The sequence below is a fragment of the Gopherus flavomarginatus genome, chromosome 4, assembly GCF_025201925.1.
Source record: "Gopherus flavomarginatus isolate rGopFla2 chromosome 4, rGopFla2.mat.asm, whole genome shotgun sequence".
In the NCBI taxonomy this organism is placed as follows: Eukaryota; Metazoa; Chordata; order Testudines; family Testudinidae; genus Gopherus; species Gopherus flavomarginatus.
This window is the reverse complement of record NC_066620.1, coordinates 40,341,250-40,363,014: the sequence shown is the minus strand read 5'-3', so window position 1 is coordinate 40,363,014 and position 21,765 is coordinate 40,341,250. Positions and strand designations below refer to the sequence as shown.

The window sequence follows — 21,765 nt, the reverse complement described above, 5'->3', positions numbered from 1 at the left end:
ACAAGGTTTAAAAGATCAGTGATTAGATAGGTGCCTTGCCAAAGATTACAGGTGCACTTTATCTAATTACCACCTTCTTATGTAACATACTCATAGACTCACCTTTAGCAACAGAGATTCTTGAGACTATTGAATAGTTACATTATTTTATCATTAAAACCTTACCTTACAAGCCCACTTCCAACTAGCACTCCTGCTACATTAAGTAGCATCACTGCACTGTTGACTACATTTGGGTTTTGAACCACACCAAGCAAAACAAGTGTTAGTAGCTCGCCAATTATATGAGGTACTAACACAACAGCAAAGAAACATCCAAATCTGGAAACATCAGGGTTCATTCCTACAGTCCTGTGCAAATACAGTCAAGAGAGCATTTTAAAATATAAACAAACATGGCATCAGACTTTTAAAAAACATCCTCCCTTTTTGTACCCACAGGTGCACTAATGTTTAGTCATTTAGTCTTGGAGGTGCAGTCATGTCTAAAATAACATCAGTACTGTCTGCAGATAATTACAGATGGAATTTTGTACCCTATCATCTCCGTCCCTGAGGTTATCGCAGATTAGAAGGCGAAAAAAATGCACTTGTGGTGACATGTTTTCTGAGCTCATGTAGTCCTCCCACACTGAGAGGGCACAGCTAAATGCGTGGAAGCATTCAGTGGCAGTGGCCAGGAAAACGTTAAGTGAGCACGATGAGAAGAGGCAGGAGGCAATGCTGAGGCTAATGGGGGGGAACAAATGGACATGATGAGGCATCTAGTGGAGCTGCAGGAAAGCCAACAAGAGCACAAACTGCCGCTGCATCCACTGTATAACCATTTGCCCTCCTCCTAAGAGGGCAAGTTACTTTCTTAGGAGCTATCACTAGCTTTATAAAGATCATCTACAGACATTTAAGAGCCTTTTGTGTTGCTTAAAACTGGAAATTGCTTGCCTGTTTTTTGAATTTCAGATCTTTTTGTGAGATTGATTATAGTTAAAAAAATACATCCTGGGATTTAAGAATTTAATAATCTTTTGGGAAAATGGAAAGCAATTAATGGAGACAATTATGATCACATAATAAAAAGATTCAATTATTAGCTGTACTCTGCATTATCTTCTGCAAAAAACTCTGGAGAATTGAAGGGAGACTATGCCACAGTAAGAAGCCACTCTTCCCAAAAACTCTCAGAATGCCAGCTTCAAACTGTTTGCACAGACAGGCTTCCACAGGATTGGAGGCTGTGGGCCTCTCTACCCTTGTGCATGCCATGAAAATGATATAAGACCAGACCCTTCAGAACCTGTCAAATCCCTTAAATAATGAAGGGCCAAATTCTGACAGCCTTACTTAGGCTGAGCAGTACCTTAATCCTTGATTAACTTGTGGAGTAAGAAACTATTCAATATGACTTAGGATGACAGAATTAGGCCTTAAATAAGTATATGAAGTTACCCTAACCTCAATATTTGGACTGTTCAAGGTATTTCCTATTAGAACTACAAAGCAGTACTGCAAATACTGAGATAATCTATTTGTCTTAGATTCACACGTTTTTAAGAGCCAAAACAAGCATTTTGTCTCATTTTTATGTTATTTATTAGAACATTTTCGCCAAAATTCTAACTCACTGAGGCTATGTCTACACTATGTAGCCCATGTCAGCATAGCTATGCTGTCATAGATCCCTCGTGTGGATGCAGCATACACTGACAGGAGAAGTGACAGGTTCTCTGTCAATAGAAGTGCTCTTATGGCTGCACTGGGAGTTTTGTCGGTATAGCTATGTCAGTCAAGGGTGTAGGTTTTTCTCACTCCTGACCAGCGTAGCTATGCTGGCATAAGTTTTAAGTGTAGACAAGAGCTAGAGGTAGGGCAAGTACTATATCATCCCTATGCCTTTTCTTTGCTTTTCTGATCTCCCTGAAAGGCAATATCATAAAGCTTATTCCTGGAGGCCTATTCCTGACAGAGGAATTTAAGAGCACCGTAATGAGAATATAGTTTTAAGAAGGTAGAACTGTCTCAATGCTTACCAGTATATAAAGGTGCTGAAAATCGCCACACTGATGATACTGAAGGGAAGGAAATGTAGTATGTATGCTAACAATATTTGCCACTTCTGATATAAGCCATCTTTGCTTTCATGGTCACTGACAGCACGTAATGGAGGAACTGGAGTGGAAAGTACAATAGAAATTAAACCACTATTGACCAAAATTACAATGCAGAAGTTGATGCTCGCAAAGCTTAGACAAGGTAACATGACAACTCTTAGAATATTTCAGAAACACTTTGTTTGAACCCATCTGGGTGGCCTAGCGCCAGTGCATGTGAAAACCATGTTCACTAGTAGATCAGATAGTCTATACACTTAACCAGAGGCGCCAGATGCATCATGGGAGATACAAGCTTCATCTCTAGCAGGTAAGAATCTGACATTACTCATAAGAACTGTCCTTGATGGTTATGGAGATGTCCATCGTCTATGATGAGGAGGGCCACATATGTGCCCTTGACAGAAAAAAGAGTTTTCACCCTTCAAACAGATGTATTGTTAATACATGGGAGGCCAACATATGGCACTTGCAAAAGAAAAAGCATGTGAAAATAACAATACTCATAAGATACCACAATATAATACTTTCAAGGATAAAAAAGTCTAATCAAGACTTCTATCCTTAGTCACTGTTGAAGCCAGCCATGTCATATGCCCTTTCAACCTTTCCATGCCCATACCTGTGATCTCAATTAACAGAGTGCAAATTTGCAGCTAGACTTTGTCCTGCCTTTACACAGCCAGACAGGGGCATAGGAGGAAGTAAGGACTATTCTCCACTTGCATAATTCATGTAAGAGCTAGACAAAAATGCAGCCCCAGCACAGAGGCAGAAAGTGGACAAGGAAGGACAGGGATTAGGTGGAGCCACAGTTCCATACTCCCTGCCACCTCAGCTAGAGGCCCATGCCAGGGGAGCATGCTATACTCTTTAAATAAGTGTAATAACTTACTTAACTGAACACAATCAGGTTGCTTTGAGTTATATGGTCTTTGTGGCACTATACCTTCCATTGCTTTCCTGTGGGACATTGTGCTTATGTACCACCTCTTATTATGGGCTATCTGCTAAAACCATGATGTAGCTCTTAAAATTAGCATTCTTAAAGGCCTTTTTCATAGTATATACAGTACTTGCTGTGCATCATATGGAGGAACGAATAACTTACACAGGGCAACAGCATTGAGCATTCCTGTGTAAGGTGGAGCACTCACACACTGGTAAATGAGCCCTATGCGATCTTGCAGTGCTCCTTTTAGAAGATCATTCTTCAGTCTGAGAAGGAAAAGTGCTAAAAACAGGCCAAAGAACAGATTCTGAGAAAGACGCATGATGATGCCAGTCTTATCTCTGGAGAAGTTTCTTGTTGTCCTCCTGAAATTGAAACAAAATTTTTGCTTGTTATGACTGATGAAGTACTGATAACGTGTCCATCTTTGAAAAAGAAACAAAGGTACTTTGCCCCAAAGAGGTTACAACATAAAAGACAGCATAAGGAAAATGGGATGCACTGGAAAGCCCAGAGGAAGAAATAATGTATTTGCGTATATGCAAGGTGAATAAGATTATCCAAATGATGTTATTAGAGAGCTTCAAAATTCATTATTTTTTTTAGAGTGAGTTCTTACCGTAAGAGAATCCATAGTTTGGAGACAGCACTGGGTGAGTCTTTGCTTTTGAATGGTATTGCTGGCAGGTCTTTCATGCGTTTTGTTCTTTCAATGGCCTCCAAAGTCTTGCGAAAGATCTCTGAATTTTTATAGGCAGATGTAATTATGTGAACTCTTCTGCAGGTTTCCAGTTCACGTTCTTTCCTTTGAGTGTCCACAGATGTCAGATCCACTGCAAATTTACCCAAGTGTTAAACTACTGACATTATCAAAGGCCTGATCATTTCCCCTTCTTACTCTCCCTTCGCCAAAGTCTTTGTAGAAAAATCTGCAGAGGAGGAAAAGTCTGCTGGAAACTGGAAACTTTTCACCTTGTGGAGGTTCCTCTTCATTCTCTCAATGTGGGGAATTCAGTCTCTGGGAATGTCATTTCTGTGGAACCCTGACTCTATGAAGCCCTAGATCCTGAAATGAATGGACTTGTCTTTCACTGGTAGGGCCTCTAACTTTGTTCCCCACTGGAAAAGAACCATATTGCCATTGCCTATGTCCTAACTCCTGTTCAGGGAAAAGAAGGTGCAAAGGAGATGCTAATGCTGCTTAGGATGGATGGATGGATGATCAGATTTCCACTCAGAAATCTACCAGGCTTTGAGGAATGCCCACCATACAGAACAACTTCTCCCTGACTCCTTCCCCTTCTCTACTATGAGACATTCCAACCTAACTCATGGAGCTCCATTTTGTGAAATATTGGTCTCAGGGGATAATATGCTAACAGAGTTACTTCTCTTCTCTCTCCAATGCAGCTTTGCCCTGTTGCACTGGTTTTTGTTCCCTCCTCCGGTGGAGGGGAACTTCCAATCTCAACAACCGCTCTCTCACCCATTTAAAAAATGTTAAATAGAAGATGCTGGGCTGCTCAAATCACCCATTCCCATGTAAAGCAAAAAATATTTACTGCAGTGGAACTTACAGAAGATAATAATTCTGCATAGCTTGATGCTCCATATTAATAAATTCACCTATAAATTGGTCCTGCCACCCGCAGATGTTTCTTATTATTAGCAGATGAGAACCTTGTGTGTTCTAGTTGTCTTACTTGTATGATCAGATGCTAATGCTGTGGAGTTTTGGAAAATCACATTTCTTTTGAATCAAATAATTATTTAACTTGACCAATAGCATCAGAACCTAGAGTAAAGTTCTCAGGAGCATATGTTCTAACAGATAACTTACTTCTCTAAACCTGCTAAGCTGGCTACATAAAGTATTCATATTATACCTTCTCTTCATAGGCTTTGTTTTTTCAGTGCTGTGTATGCTTAAACTCTAAGAGTATGTTATACTGCAATTTGACACTTGTAGCTGACCCATGTGAGCTAACTCAGACTCGTGGGGCTCAGCCTATGGGGCTGTTTAATTGCAGCACAGACTTTCAGGCTCAGGCTGGAGCCCAGACTCTCTAGGACCGTGAAATGTTAGAGGGACTCAGAGCTCAGATTGCAGCCCAAGCCTGGTAGTCTACACTGCGATTAAACAGCCCTGTAGCCCAAGTCCCAGGAGCCTGCAGTGCGGCCCAGAGGATTCAGGGGGTCTGGGGCAAAGCGAGGGAGCTGCGGCGCTTGTACTCACCCGCCAGCGGTCCGGGTCTTCAGCGGCATTTCGGCATTCCGAAATGCCACCGAAGACCCAGAGCGACTGAGGGGCCCTCCGCCACAGAAATGCCGCCGAAGACCCAGACAGCTGGCTGGGCCAGGGCTCGCGGGGTCCCTGCGGAGCCCAGGGCCAGGGGCAAATTGCCCCACTTCCCCCCCCCGGAGGGCCCTGGGAGCCTGAGTCAGCTGGCATGGGCCAGCTGTGGGTTTTTAATTGCAGTGTAGGTATACCCTAAAATGTTGTCAGATGGGAGTTAAACCATAAGAATAGCACCTTTAACACCTTTGTCCAAGGAGTTTAAATACTTTACAAAAGATTAATTAAGCTTCAGAGCACCTCTGTGAGGTAACTGAAATAAGCAATATTGTCCTCAGCTATAGTGGTCAGTACTTCCAACAATCAGGTCTTATGTCTTTAAAGATGTGGATCCAACAGGCAACCAAACCCAGAAGTAACTCTGGAAAATTTGACTCTAAGTGACTTGCTCAAGGTCACACAGCAAGTCAATGGCAGAGCCAAGAATGCAGTGTGAGAGTTTTAAAAGTTAATCCCTGCACTAACCACTAGGCATTGTAGTTCAGTGGTTCTCAAACTAGGGCTGCCGCTTGTTCCGGGAAAGCCCCTGGCGGGCTAGGCTGGTTTGTTTACCTGCTGCATCTGCAGGTTCGGCCAATCGCTGCTCCCACTGGCTGCGGTTCACCGTTCCAGGCCAATGGGGGCTGCAGGAAGCAGCGTGGGCTGAGGGATGTGCTGGCCACCCTTCCTGCAGCCCCCATTGGCCTGGAGCAGTGAACCGTGGCCAGTGGGAGCCGCGATCAGCTGAACCTGCGGACACGGCAGGTAAATAAACCAGTCTGGCCTGCCAGGGGCTTTCCCTGAACAAGCGGTGGCCCTATTTTGAGAACCACTGCTGTAGTTAACATTCTGTTCTTCTTTTACTGTCATGTTTGACAAATACCAAACATTGTACGTCGAGTCCATAATTAATACAATCCAGTCTAAGAAACATGGTGCTTTATTTTCCTCTGACACTGGTGTAAATTAGGAATAACAATAATGAAAAGTGACCTCAGGAATAACAGATTCAGACCCCCTGTTTAAATAGTCAAAATGCACAGAAGCTACCAATTTTCAGAACACTTATAATTCTTTGATCTAAACTTTTTTCTTTAACTTCACATTCAAAGGTTAACACTTGAAGAATGTAGCACTTCGTGTTTACAGAATGTTTTAAAATGTGAGTCTAAATCTCAAACTTGTGACTTTGAGACTATTCGAATTCATGATGACAAAATTATCCTTACTGTCATATTAGTATTTTCAGCTTTTTTCAATTCCAGCTTCATGTCTACAATCATTCTCTCCCCTAATTGAAGTCAGAATGCCACCAAAACAATAGAAAAATACTGCTTCCCTCTGAATGTGCCACGCTTCTTCATACAACGTTTTGGACATTTCTGGATTCACTAGCTAGCGTTCAAACGGCTGTCAGCAATCAGCCACTCAAATATACTAGATTTAAAATATGGCTTCTTTGAATATTTGTGCAAGTACATCCTACTCTAGGTGCCATATACCCCAAACACACTAGAATTGGTATCTGTGAATTCCTTACTGATTTACAGCCTGCACGTCCTCATGCTCTGCCCCTAAATCCAAGGGCAGAATGGCTGAAACCATTCCTCGGTTCCTTCTTATCACTAGTGGAAGTAAAATGAAACCAGGCTGTGTCTGCTTCTTACCCCGTACCACATTCTCTAAGCCTATCCTTACCTGGCTACCTAAGGGTTATTTCCATAGAAATCCATCCTTTTTTTTCTCTTTAAAAATTTACTTGAACTTATTTTGTTTTGGCTTTTTTTTTAAACAAACACTTATTTTCTCTCAGCACTTTGTGCCACAACCACTTAAAATAGCAAATTCAAAGCCTTTGGGTTTCATTCTGCCTGTCAGACTCATTCTCCTTGCTATAGCTCTTTATTCCATCTCAACAAGAGCCATGTGCCTGACCATTGCTTTGATGGTCATTCTCCGCAGGAATGAGAACATCTGGAGATACCCATCTAAAATTATATCAGCTGGAGGAGTTTATCAGAGGCACTTTGGACCCAGAAGAACAGGCATCAAGCTTCAAGATGGAACCATCCACCTCTAAGTCCTACACTGTCAGCACCCCCATCAACTGGAATATGACTCACAAAGCTGGAACTGGTAAGGAATCTGGCCCAGCACTGACAAGCCAGATAGAATCCAAAGATCAGCTTGGCACCAATGGCTGCTCCAGCACCAAAGACTGGTACTGTCTCCTCCATGCTGAGGCAAGGTAGATGAGAGCCCCATACTAAGCACAGTTCCTGGCACTAGTCTTTCTCCCCTAAGAAGAGGAAAGTTGAAAGGCCTAAGAGCTGTTCACCTCCACTCTCCTCTCAGGGACTGAGCACAACATGCTCTTATGCTTCAGGGCAAACAACAATGGTTTCAGCTTTAACTCAACTACCCTGGTCCCTGCCAATACCAATTCCTCAACACCAATCATCACAGTACTGATATTTGAACCAGCACTGGCAACTGAGCCACTAGTTTCTCCCAAAAACTCATAGTCGTCATCGCCTCCCCCTGACAAGGAGCCTGTTTTGGCTCTGGATTATTTCAGGACTTTTCAAGAGCTGCTGTGGCAAATTGCTGTCACTCTGAAAACTGAGACGTCAGTGACTGATGAAAGGCCCATACGTTATTTGATATCTTCCAGTCCTCCACTGTGGACAGGTTACCAATGCCTATAAATGAAGGCATCTTGGAGCCAGCTGCAGACCTCTAGAAGACCACTACTACCCTTGCATCACTGCAAAACCAACAGAAAAAAGATAAAAGTTCCACAGAGAGGCTTAGAACAATTCTATACACCTCCAATCCTTGAATCTCGGGTATGTCTCTGTGGTTCATGAGAAAGCGAGTCTGCATGGTCTACCAACAGTTACTCCTGAAGATAAAGACCCCAAAAAGCTGTATCTCTTTGGGAGGAAAGCTTACTCCTGCATTCTACACATATTGAATTACCAAGCATTATTCATCAAGTATGATTTTTTGATGTGAGACAAAGTATTTCCCTTTGTGAACAAGCTCCCTCCAAAAATCAGGGAAGCATCAAAGGCCAATGAGAGGCAATGTAGCCTACTGGCACTGGACTGACACTCAGGGACCTACATTCTATTCCCAGCTCTGCCACTGAGCTGCTGGGTGACCTTGAGTAAGTAACTTTACCTCTCTGTGCCTCAATTTCCCCATCTACAAAATGGGGATAATGATACTGACCTTCTTTGTAAAGCACTTTGAGACCTATGCATGAAAAGTGTTATATAAGAGCGAGGGTAGTTATTATTACTGTTATAGCTTGTTATCACTATATTGGTGGAGGGATGCTCAGAATGTTGGGAAAGGCATAACCTTCTCCATCCCTCCACCTACAAAGACACTGACCATAGACACATCAGGAATTGGTTGGGGTCTTCACCTGGACTAACTTCTGATACATGGGATATGGTCCCAGAAGGAGATGAGCCTCCCCATAAACATCCTAGAACTCTGGACAATCAGATTATCTGCAATCCATTCCTTATAGTTTTAAAGAATTCCACTGTACAGATCTTCACAGACAACACATCTGCATTTTATTATATAAAGAAGCAGGGTGGTATCTGTTCATCATGTCTGTGCCAAGAGAAAATCAGATTATGGACATGGTCAACTCCATGGATAACCCCAGTTGCTCTTCATCTTCCAGGAGTCAACAACAACATAGCAGACAATCTGTCACCAAGTCTCTGAAGAGCTCCATACTCAGCCTGATATTTCAACATTAGGAAATCCCATTATAGACTCATTTGCCATCGAAGAGAACACAAAGTGCCCAGGTTTTGCTCCAGGTGGAGCCTGAGCCCAGGATCCATGCAAGCAGGGCTGTCCCTAGCTATTCTGGGGCCCTACACAGCCCCCCCATGGGAGGGAGGGGCATACCTGCTTGGGGGGGGGGACTGGCCCCAGGCCTCCACTGGTGGACGGCTTGAGGACAGGGGGAACCGCCTCCCAGCACTCACCAATGGCACAGTTGGGGCAGGGCCACTGCACTTCCCGCCGCTGGTGAGTGCAGGCCTGGCCCTGCAGCAGTCCTCAGGGGTGGAAAGAGGTGGAAAGGTGTGGGGCAGGGGTAGACCAGGGCTGGGGCTTTGTGGAAGGGATGGAGCAGAGATGGGGCAGGGGCGAAGTGGGGGCAGGGCTGCAGCAGAACAGGGGCAGGGACCCTGGGGAAGAGGGGGCAGGGGCTGGAGCAGCACGCAGCTGTGCAGGGCACCAGGAAATGTGGTGCCCCAAATTTCCTGGTGCCCTATGCTGCTGCATACTTTGTGTATGGCTAAGTACGGCCCTGCATGCAAGACACTTTTCTCATACCATAGAATCAAGTTCTGATGATATGTAAAGTCCAGAAGGTTTGCAGCTATATCTAGCACTGCTTGATGTCCTGGTAATGATCCCTCATGGACATCTGCTTTGCAATGTCCACAAAAAACATCTTTTTTCCAGTGTCCAGCCACAACAACTTCCTGAACCAGTGCTTCTTCCCAGATGGTGATCTCTGGACAATTTCTCAAAGGAAAAAAACAGCAACTTACTTTGCAATAACTGTGGTTCTTCAAGATGCTGTCCGTCAGTGTGGATCTCATGACCTGCCCTCCATCCCCACATTTTTTCTGGTGAGTCTTCCTTAAATTGATTTTCTGAATTAGCACTAGAACTGAGGGATGTTTGTGACTTCTCTGTCCGTTATATGCTGTTGGCTTGGGTGGGGCACAAGGACATGCAGGGCGCAGGGGCAGCCACAGAAACACTGCAAATCAAAGCTTCTAGTCTCATGTGCAGGGGGCACATGTGGGATCCACATGAACAAAATGTTTTGAAGAACCATAACTACTGTAAGGTAAGTAATTGTTGATTTAAAACAAAACATTAAGAGCCAAATACTGCATAACTCTGTGGAGTTTCTGAGCATCTTCAACCTCCATTAAAGTCAATAGGAATTGAAGGCACTACATACTTTGGAAAATCAAGTCTAAATTCCTAGGAGCAAAGGAATCCAGAGGATCCCTGAACCTGGAGCACTAGCTGTGGTGTTAGTTTGCCCTATTGTTTCATATTGCTCTATTGCAGTGCTATTGTGTATTTTTACTGTTTACTGATCCAAAGTAAAGTTCATATCCGTTTGCTCGTTCTTTTCTGTATAGTTTGCCTATCACTAGGGCATCTGAATGTTCTATAGTCTACAGGTTTAAAATAAGTATCATACCAGATAAAAGCAGCATGTTTTCAAAACTGATCTAAACTATGTTGTTGCTGATCCCACAGTTGCTTTTATTCTCATATTTAAGAGCAGTTGTTCTGTTGAATACATTACATAATTTTATAGCATTAATCCCCACTTAGAAGCAATGGAACAAACTTGCTTAGCACAATTACAAAGAACAGGAAGAATTAGAATAAGTTATGTTGGCAAAAATTCCAACCTGCTTGCCTAGAATAAAATGACAACATCTTTGCTAATATGAGTTTGATAAACTTACCATAAAAGTCAAAAGGATTTGATTGTTCAGGGCAGGCATAGTTGCAATCACTAAAAAATGTGATCATTTCTGGAGGAGCCCCACAGAAAACCAATTCTCCAAAACTCATGATGGCGATTTTGTCAAATAACTGGTTGGACAACACAATATATAGTAATGAGATCATCTTACTGCTAACAAGGAAAACATTAATAATGGAATAGTACTTTACAATTTGGTAAATAAAGGCTCTTTAACAGGAAGCATAGATTTGACCCGTCATTAAATTTTCTTATTGTTATTTCTGAACTGCCAAATGTCTTTTTAATCATAAACTATTAGAACTGACCCTTCTTAAAGGTATTGGATCCTACCAGCTATGAAGAGAAAGGTGCAGGCCGAGCACATAAATGGGAACCATGAACTCTTGACTTCTCAGTTTTGACACAGACTCGCTTTGTGACCTTGGTCATGTGGCTGACCCTCTCTGTGTCTTAGTAACCCCGGTCTATAAAATAGGTGCAAATATGCTAACCTGCCTCAGGAGGGTCAGACATGCAGGCTTACCACTTCCTGAAAGCCAGGTCCTTTTAAGGGTGTCTCAGGTTGGGTACACAAAATCACTAGCCACTTTTGAAAATATTGGCCATTATGTAAATTGTCTTATTTTAAAAAAATAGAACACAAACTATACCCAGCTGTGCCTCGGCCTCTCTGTTACCAGTTGGTCCATTTCTTACATCACAGAAACAAAAGGGGTTTGGAGAGGAATTTGAAGGAATCTGGAGAGGAATTTGTTACAGTTCAGAAAGGCAGGGACGAGGAAAGCATGAAGGCAGTTGCGGACAAATGAGCAGTTGAGGTTAGCATCAGTGGTACAGCAGAGGGATCGATGGGAAGTATGAATAGAGACAAGAACAGAGAAGTGGAAAGGGGCAGAGCTGTAAGGGCCCAGAAGATGAGGCCAAGCTGCTTGAATTTGATGCAGTAGAAAATGGGAACTAGTGCTGGGACTTGAAGATAGACTGTATTTAATTTTGTGCTAAATAGCTCTCATCTGCAAGGAAAAGTGCATGGAGTATTGCTCAGTAAGAAGCTATTATCATTTTGATATTCCTTACCCTGAAAAGTTCTGACCGTGGTTGATGAATTGTAATAATCACAATTCTGTCTTTGCGTGCAAGTTCCGAAAGCAACAAGACAATCTGATTTGCAGTCATGCAGTCCAGTCCTGTAGTTGGTTCATCGAGAAACATGACCTCTGTGAATAACCAGGATAATTTCTGAAAACTCAGTTAAATGGTAAGCAAATTTATAGTTTCTGTCCTGTATAGGTCATTCAATGACTGTAGAATAATCTCTAAATTGTCACAGCCATGCAAACCTGTGTATGCAAAACTACAACACATTTATTTCTCTGGCCTGATCCTTCAGCCTTTACTCGCTTCAGAGGTCCATTTTCAACCACAGTGAATAGAGAGTGCAAGATCAGGTCCTCTCTTTGATACTCAGAATTAGAACTTGATCATTTTTTTATGTTGACTTTTTCTTAGTGAAGCTACCAAAATAGATTCAGTGTGTTTGTCAGCTTTTAGAATTAGCATTATAAAATGATGCTTATAAGGATAGGATGGTACATAAAATTAGCTAGACGTGTGTATTCTGCATGCACACAATATACATAACTGTGCTTTGTATAATAAACTATTTAAAATTATCCAGTAGTACAGTATATAGTTCTGTATGTGAACCAGTCTTATTAGTGTAATATTTTCTTTGTAATTTTAATGTGTATTTTATTATACATAAGAATTCGGGGGGTGGGAGGTGGAGGAAGAGAGAGACAGTCCTGGAAAATGAAGGATTTTATTTTTTCCACAAAATTCCCACCCTGATCAGTCCACCAATTTTATTAGTATCTATGACTGCTGTCATTGAACCAGAGTTCATACAGTGTATAATATAGTGTACATCATTCATCAAGGGAATTTCAAATCTCATTTCATCACTGGTTGAATTAATGTAGCAAACTACAAATGTTGATTCTTTGAATTATTGCAACATAGGTATTACACTGCCCCTTTTAAGTTCCCAACAGAAATCATAAATTTCTTCACAAAAAATGTTCAAGAAAGTAATGGATACAGCATATCAGTGCTCTAAAAGCTGCATTAGCTGAAGTATGGGATATGCTTCATTCACTGGCTGGTTGCATTAACTTTTGTACGAGCACTGCTAAATGGTTATTCCAATTGAATTGCAAATGTAAGTAATTGTCAAGGCAAGTAGAGCTTGGGCATAGGCTACTTTTTTGGCTCTGTTTTATATCCAAATAAATAAATATGAAGGACTACGTAATAATAATAAATAATAATATTTAGCACTTACATAGCACTTTGAAAACACAAAGTGCTGAACAAACATTACAAAATGAATCCTTACAACTCCCCTCTAAAATAAGTAAGTTTTATTAGCTCTGTTTTACAGATGGGAAATAGAAGCACAGTTGTAAAGGACTTAATTTAAGCACATGGTTAAACACATGCTGAAATCCCTAAGATCTGTGCATGTGCTTAAACTTAACTATCAGGGTCTACGGGACTTGCCAAGGCCACAGCATTGGTTAGTGACAAAACAGGAGTCTCAACCTATGCTCTAGTCACTAGACATTTCTGCCTCTCTGCAGAAATTGATTGTGCAATGAGCCTGCATGTTGAAATCAATGGCAGTTTGGAGTGTGGATCTATGATAGAAGAAAAGTGCTATTATATTTTAAAATGTTATTTAGAGGTGGGTGGTGGGAGTGTGTGCAAAGTGACAGCATAATGAAAAGGACAAGGTATTTGTTTTATTCTGAAAAGTTGTTCAGTACTCACTAGGATCTTGTAATAGCTGGGCTGCAATTGAAACGCGACGCCTCTCACCACCAGAAATTCCCCTAAAAATACTGCTTCCAATTACATTAGTAGCAACATGGCTGAGACTCAGCTCAGCCATAACAGCATCTACCTGAAAAATAGTTACAATTTAAAAAGAACGTGAAGTAATGTTCACTGCCCAACTCAGACAGTTGCACACTACATTAAAAATTGTGAGAAGCAGCTCATATCATTCTAAATTGCCCTCAATATGCTGCCCATGCTCTGTGTTACTGGGAATTATTTACAATAATCTGGACTTATTTTTATTTCATTCTTGGATGGGAAGGTAGAATTTCATTTGCAGTTGACTATTTACAAAATATGCAGTATCATGCTATCTTTGAAGTTCAACACAGATCAGTCAGTCAAATATCTCTGACACTGGTTTTCTAATTACATCACCTGAATGCATAGCATCTTAGCCATCTGTCTGTCCATTAGTTTAAATGACTGGCAGTGGTCAGTTTGAAATCTCTTGAGTATTGTTCTGCATCTGCCATCTATAGAGTTTTCTCTATTGAGTGTTCTTTCTGAGGAATGCGCTTTTTGTAGAAGTCTATGGTTTCTGTTGAACTCTCCATTGTCAGTTTCAATCACATGTGATCTGAGCAATTAATTCTTTTTCTTTACAACAGCTGGAGTTGTCCATCCTTTTTCTCCATCCAGTTTGGTTAATCAGATTCTAGATCCAGCAGTTCTCTAACTGAGTGACGTCTATTGTAAAATTGTTCTTAATCTCTTTTTGCCTTTTTATCTGTTTTGGCTGTTCTCTTCATGTTTGGCCACTTTGGAGAGATGTTCTTTTCCAAAAGCAGAACTGTATTTGAATTGTCTTCCCATCAGGAATTGTGCTGGACTATATCCAGTACAGGCTATTGGTGTTGATCTCTTAAGGGCAGTTAGCATGAGCGATTCCATTTTGTAAGTTCCCCTATTCTGTAAGGCCCAGATCCACCATTAACTAAAAGCGAGCACATCACGACCAGGATCCTTAAGGCAGTGTTAAAACAAGGTAAAACCATAAACAGAAAAAAGGACAGGAAAACAGTTAGCAACAGCACAAATAAGGGAAATTCTGGTATGAAAGGTAACAGCTGGACTACGCAATAGCCAACACAAGGATCATAATTAGCTGTAATAGGCTAATGATAAGAAAATGGCTTGTTTATTGGCTAAGGCTCACAACCCAGGAGCGTAATTTGCATTGCTAAAAGGTATATAACCCCTGTGTAACCTGCAGCCTTTGTCTCTCCCTGATTAGCAGGGGGACACCCCGTTGGAACATTGTTTGAACCTTGCGCAATAAAACTTTGTTGTTTGGACACTCTGTAAATCTTTGGTCTTTGTGCCTCAGCCTAGAAACGAACGGTGCGTGGCTTACAGGCATAATTCGCAACAGATCTATAGCTCAGAAGAGCAAGGAATGGACCTTCCTGCTGCAGGATTTTCTTGGCTGTCTGTACAGCTGTCTCTGGTCATGTAAAGAGGCCTTAAAGTGAGCAAGGCCAGAGCAGTGTGTAGGGGCCTTAGTATAAATGAGAATCAGGGTGTAGGGCTTTAAAGAACCAGGAAAGCTGTGTTTCACTGACCAAGGGACAGGTTCTGTGACCTTACTCAAGCACAACTCATGTTTGCTTGAGTGAAGACTGCAGGCTAGGCCCTAAATAGATGGCACCTCCCAGGAGATGGAACTCCACACTTGATGAGTAAACATCTTTGTCTAGAGGCCACTATCCGATTCCTAGGCAACTTCTCACAAACAGCTTCATAGACTTCCATACCCCACAGGCCGCCTAGCAGCAGCCATTTGCCCTCTTGCTAGAATGTTAATGACCTAGATAGACCCCTCCTCCTGGGTCTCCCAGTCCATTTGGTGTTTATTTTTGTTATCTCCATTCAGATTGCTAGTTCAGTGGGGCAGGGGCTGTGTTTCTGCTGTGCATGGTGCAGGGCTGATCATGCTGTCAGGGGTTAACAAATAAATAATATCTTCCATTCCTCACAGTAAAGCAGCAGTAAGTGGGGAGGATATAAAAGCTTCGTTCTTCTTCCAGGAGGGAAATGATGGAGTTCTAAATGTATGTAATGGTGCCAAGATACTGTAGGAATGGCCACTTCAGGAGTTCTGAATTTGGTATCAAATTCATTCTCCCATGTGGTAGAAATTGGTACTGCTTCATAGTACATTCATTCATTCATTCCATTCCAAAGAGACAAGGTGGGTGAGAACATCTTTTACTAGACCAACTTCTGTGGTGACAGAGAAGCTTACACAGAGCTCTTCTTCAGGTCATCGTCTTCTGTGTAAGCTCAAAAGCTTGCCTCTCTCACCAACAGAAGTTGGTCCAATAAAAGATGTTCTCACCCACCTTGTCTCTCTAATATTCTGTGACTGACACAGCAACAGCAACACTAATTTCATTCCAACATATTCATTATTTCCCCAGATGGCAGCATGCCACAGAACTGGCAGTCAGGAGTCCAGAGAGTTTTATTCCTGCCTCAGTTGCTGAACTCCTTTGTGATCCTGAACAGGTCACTTCACTTATACATGCCTGTTTCCTCATATGTAAAATAGGAACAATGATACTTGGCTTCCTTTTTAAAGCAGGATAATGTGAGAGCATGAATTGAACTTGGGAATCCAAATCTGCTAAAAAGTAGTGTCTATAAAATTAGGGGAGCTGATCAGCTGGACATATCTGAAAAAATTGTCTTGTTTGTCTCAGTGAAAGAATAAAACATACTGACCTTCTTTTTAATGAAGTCGCTGGAGTGCTTCTGAAGTGCGAGTAAAGCAGTGTAAGTCAAAGATTCTTGTATGGTGAGATAACCTAACAAAGTATCATTCTAAAACATGAAAAGAACAACAGTGTTGTAGTAACTCTGTGCATGGTTCTGCTTTGACACACATTTCATAACAGCATAGTTCCATTGACTTCTATAGATTCTCCTGATTTACAGCAAGATTAGTGAAATCACAATTAAGCCATATGATTCTATTATTATCACTACAACTTTGTGATAACAAAACGTTCCATGCATAAGAATTAAATTAAAAAACAACCTGTTGAACATATGAGAAGCAGTCCTGAAATTGTTCTTTCTTCAGCTTTTGCCCATTCATGTACACATCACCAAAGAAATTTTCTTTTTGTCTCAGTCTTCCTGATATTGCATCCAGCAGAGTTGTTTTTCCAGAGCCTGTTAGATAGTTTTAAAAAAAATCTCATTCATATTAATTCTTACTTTTATTATAGCAGCACCTATAGGCCCCAGAGGCCATGACTCCATTGTGCTAGACACTGTACACATGTCTAATGAAAAAATAGATCTGTGTGAAAAGGCAGCCCGTGAAAATTAAATGGAGTGTTAGAGTCTGTGTAAATTTCTATTGTTTTCTCATCATTTGGTAAGCACTCTCGTTATGCTTGATGCTATACAAAACGTTGAGGACTACAGTTCCTGTCCTATCTTTTACAATCTAAAGAGAAAGACAAAACAGATCAGAAAGGATGGAGGACCAGGGCTGCTTCTGCTTCAAAACATTGAGAGCACTTTTTGGAGCATTTTCATAGGAGACTAGTAGGTTTCATGGGAGAAATAAGTTCTGAGGAGAAATGTAAATGAAGAAATTTCATCTTTGGTTCCGGGGCAAGAGGGAATTCCAGGAATAAGGGGCAACATGGGAGAAGTTATGAAGATGAGAGTGGGAGAAGGCCATGAAGGTAGCAGGGAGACAGGAAGGTTGAGCAGAATAGTGAGGAAGAGCAGCAGTAGTAAGAGTCAAGAGCAGCACTGTAGGCAGGGGCGGGTAGCTCGCACTACATTTGGAATGCAAGAGGAAGATAATGGAGGATTTGAGAGGGCCTAACTCCTCTGCAGCACAAGGCCTATGCACCATTTAAGTACCACTGGAAGCTCAAAAAACAGCTTAAGTAGGGCTTAAGTGATTAATAGGCCCTGTGCTGGCTTTTTGCACAGGGTTTACTTTCAACCAAAATGAAAAAAAAAGATGAAAAACGTTAGCCCAGGAAACCAAATAACAATCACATACACAGACGTGAAAAACTCTGGCAAGTTTGGAAGAAACCATATTGTGGCACAGAGGCCCCTTGGGAAAAGATCCCCTGTTCTCTGCAAACAACTCTCATCTCAGGTCTGACAAACTCACCACACACATCTTACAAGGTATTTATTCATAACAGATAACATGTAAGGTATCTACTGAAAGCTCGTAACTTATTAAGACTCGTAATCATTGTGAAATGCATGTATGGGTAATACTGAAGAAATAATATAACTATATAGAAAGGATGCTTTTATGGTCTTGGAGTAAAACTTACACACCAGGGAATGATTCATCCCAGGGATGGATCATTCAGGCAGAATTGTCAACACTCCCTGATTAGTCAGTGAGGTAAGGTGAGGCTCAGTTGTCTAGCCCTGCTTCCCAAGATTATCAATGGAAAACCATCAGGGACAACTGCAAACAACTGAAACAACTTGGAGGTGAAAAAGTACCATTATAACAGTCAGAGGGATCACCCTATAAGTGAATAAAGACAAAAGACTTTTTCAGCATAATACAGAGTGGGGAAAAGCACTCTGAATCCATTCACTGAGGAACATCTTGTGACATGGGGATGTTTTCATGAAAGTTTGGAACTTGGTTCCTGCAAAGCCAGCCAGCTCTACAACAGACTGAACTTTCAAGGGAAAACCTACTTTATTAGACAGGAAAGATAACTATTAATAAGAATAGGTGCTAGGTTGCGTTTCATGATTTTGTTTCATATTGTAACCGTTTCCATCACTATCTTGCTTCTAATTGACTCCTCATTGTTTCTTAAATAAATCTGTGGGGGCAGAGGATCTGGAATTTCTGTGAGTAGCCAGTTTAGGGGCTAGATATCACAGGGGATATCAAAAGCATTTGGGGACCAGAATGCATCTATTGTCAACCTGCAAGGCAAAGACCGGGCTGGCATACCTTGGAGGAGAGTGCTTGAGTGGCTGAAAGGCTGGTGGTGTCAGGGCACTAGCTTAAAGTTACAATGGGCAAGACCCTCTCTCACTAGAGGCAGGAAGTAACAAGGTGACTCACTGTCCCTGGTACACCAAGAACAACCACACATATATTCTACTGAGAGTGCAACTGAAAATGCCATGTTTTTAAAGAGTACAGGTTGATGGTGGCTATGTATGCAATGATACAACTTTTCCTTTTCAGAAAGTCTTTGATAGTCTGCAAGAGTTCCATTATTTAAAAATACAAATCTAAGTAAACCAGTGCTTATCCACATTGTGACCTTATTACAGAAGTACCCACATTCATGTAGCATGACTTTTTTATAGTAGTATTATTTTAGATTTGGAATTTCAAACTACTTACCAGAATTTCCCAAAATCGCCATAATCTGGCCACTCTCTATGTGAAATGAGACATCTTTGAGGATCTGCCGTGTGTATTTTTTATGATATGATGGGATATCCCACCAAAGTCCAACATGTTCTCTTTAAAAAAAAAAAAGGTTGAAAAGGATGAAATGTGGTATTTGGAAGAATTTAAATTAACATGTAAAAAACATTTCAAAAATTGGGCTTGTGCCCTTTTTTGCTGCTTTGATGTATAAAGAGAATCAGAAAAAAAATAATTTCTAAAATGTTTTTTTCTGCTTGTTTTTGACCTTAGTAGAACCAGACTTAACCTTCCTGATCTAACCTGGTTTTGGTGGATGACCAAAGGGAGGTATAAGTAATATTTATTGTGAGCACTTTAAATGTAAGGATGAGGGTTTTAGACCTTTAACAAAACCACTGAAATTAAATAGCAATTAACAAAAAAAAACAAAGTTTTAAACAGATTTGACTAAAAATCCCTTCCCCTTTTAATAGCTCATCTTATTCTGTATTGGCTCTGTTGGCATCACCAGCTCACTAGCTCCCCAGTCATATCAGAGTCTTCCAGCCAAGACAGAAGCTTTAATGTCTAAAAACAAGCAAAAGAAATGAAACCACAACCCTTTCAGGCTTTCTTTATACATCATAAATATGCATGAAAGGTACAGGCCTGGTTTTATTCTCCTTTGGAGACCTCCTTTAAAGAATCACTTATTAAATCTTCAGAAAGCAGAATCACTCCTTACTCTCAGGAAAATATAGTCTTAACTACAAGACAGATAGGGCCAAATTCATCCTTGGTGTCTCCCTTCACTGGACTAAGACTAAGGTCCATCGTCTTCAAACTAAATCCCTGTTACTGTTATGCTATAAATTAAGGGAAGTCTTATCCCCGTGGTCTGAGGATTAGTGCTGTTGCAGAGTCCCAGCTTACGTTGCTGGTCTTTACTAGCTTTACCTGACTGTGTAGGAGATCCCATGGACGCTGACACTGTTACGTGGAATCATAACAGACATCCTTTCTTCAGCTCTGGAACCGCAGTCGCTCCTTTCCATCTCAGTAGGCTGCATCATCTTCAGGCAGACTGGACACTTTATTTAAATCACCCTCTCAAACAGCTGGAAAATCACTTAATTCAGGTAAACACTCAGCCACCAAGTTGCTACCAAATTAATGGGTGTAGCTTCACTCTGCCAATAGTCCACAGGATCAGTCATGGACTCAGCCTTATTTCTAAACTCAGGAAATTATTCAACAGAAAGCTGTGTAGCTGTCAGTTCACTTTTTCTCTCTTTTCCTTTCCAAGCACAGTTGACAGATTAGCCATAACTATATCTGATTAACCTTTAGCCTATCCCAGAAAAGAACATTGCCCCATCTACAGAGACATGTAGAACAGAGAGACCAAGAGTGTCAGGAGAAACACCAGCTATATTTTTGTAGGGGGCTTGGAAGGGGGTCAAGCTCAAAACCAAGAGGAGAAGGATTTCCACAGTAAGCACAGTATTTAAAAACAGAAAAGAAAATGGCAATACAGAGAGAAAGCTCCATCCCAAATATGAAAGAAATGACTGAAACAGTCCCTCCGGAGCATGCCATTGGGAGCCAGGATACAAATCTGGATTTGTCGGTGAGTGGAGTTCATATAGAACTGAAGGGGAAACTCCTGCAGACAGCATTTAGCACTAGCTGTATTAAACAGCAAATTGGATTTGACATATAGTGTCCTCCATCTGCATGGGAATGTGGAATGAAGGCAATATATAGCCCTTAGAGAAGCAACATGGGCTGGTGATCAAGGTGCTTGATTGGGACACATGAAATCTGGGTTCTCTTCTGGGTTTTGCCACAGACTTCCTGTGTAAACTTGTGCTTTAGTCCTCCCGTCTGTAAAGAAGGGATAATAGAACTTCCACACTGCACAAAGGAGTGCTGGGAGGATAAATGCATTAACATGCAAAAGGCACTCAGATATCAGTATTAGGGGCCATATACATACTAAAATTAACTAAATGCATTTGCTGGGGTGTGTTACTATATAGAAGGTGACTTTAATGTACTTTTCTGTTTGTTTGAAATTGTTTCAGCAATTATGGGAGGCTTCTGTATGGTTTACCTGCTCAGTTTTGCACTGCTATCTACCTGGACTCAAAGGGTTGAGTCAGACCTGAGCTGTAGTTTGGCTGTATGCAGAAAGTGCAGACAGTTATTTTAGATAAGCCCAATCAGCACATGCCAAAGACAATATGTGGGTGGATTCCTTTGATGCTTCACCTCCAGCCAATGTCTGGCTTACCACAGGGCTAGACTGGAGAGGAATAAACTTGTCTGTCCAGATCATGGCAAATTAAGGGACTTGGAGAGGATAGTCTTGGAGGGTGAGAGGGAAATCAGGAATAAAGACTGGATGAAAGCTGGGCCGGTGGCTCAAAGGAAAAAGGAAGACTCTGGTCGAGGACCTGGAGTTAGAAGTAGGAACTTCAGGCATGCAGGCTCTCCCCACTTAAGGCTGAAGACTGCCTGGGCTAA

General features: G+C 41.5%; 1 protein-coding gene across 1 annotated transcript in view; it reads left to right on the top strand.

Moving 5' to 3' along the window:
- Positions 1-10,243: 10,243 nt before the first annotated feature.
- LOC127050184 (ATP-binding cassette sub-family G member 8-like) overlaps positions 10,244-21,765 on the top strand; it is a 32,339-nt gene continuing 20,817 nt past the window's right edge. Inside the window, exons 1-2 of the mRNA XM_050951846.1 lie at positions 10,244-10,292; positions 12,096-12,213. Coding sequence (XP_050807803.1) covers positions 12,211-12,213 — 3 coding nt within the window. The 5' untranslated portion in view covers positions 10,244-10,292; positions 12,096-12,210. The remainder of the gene's footprint in view (positions 10,293-12,095; positions 12,214-21,765) is intronic.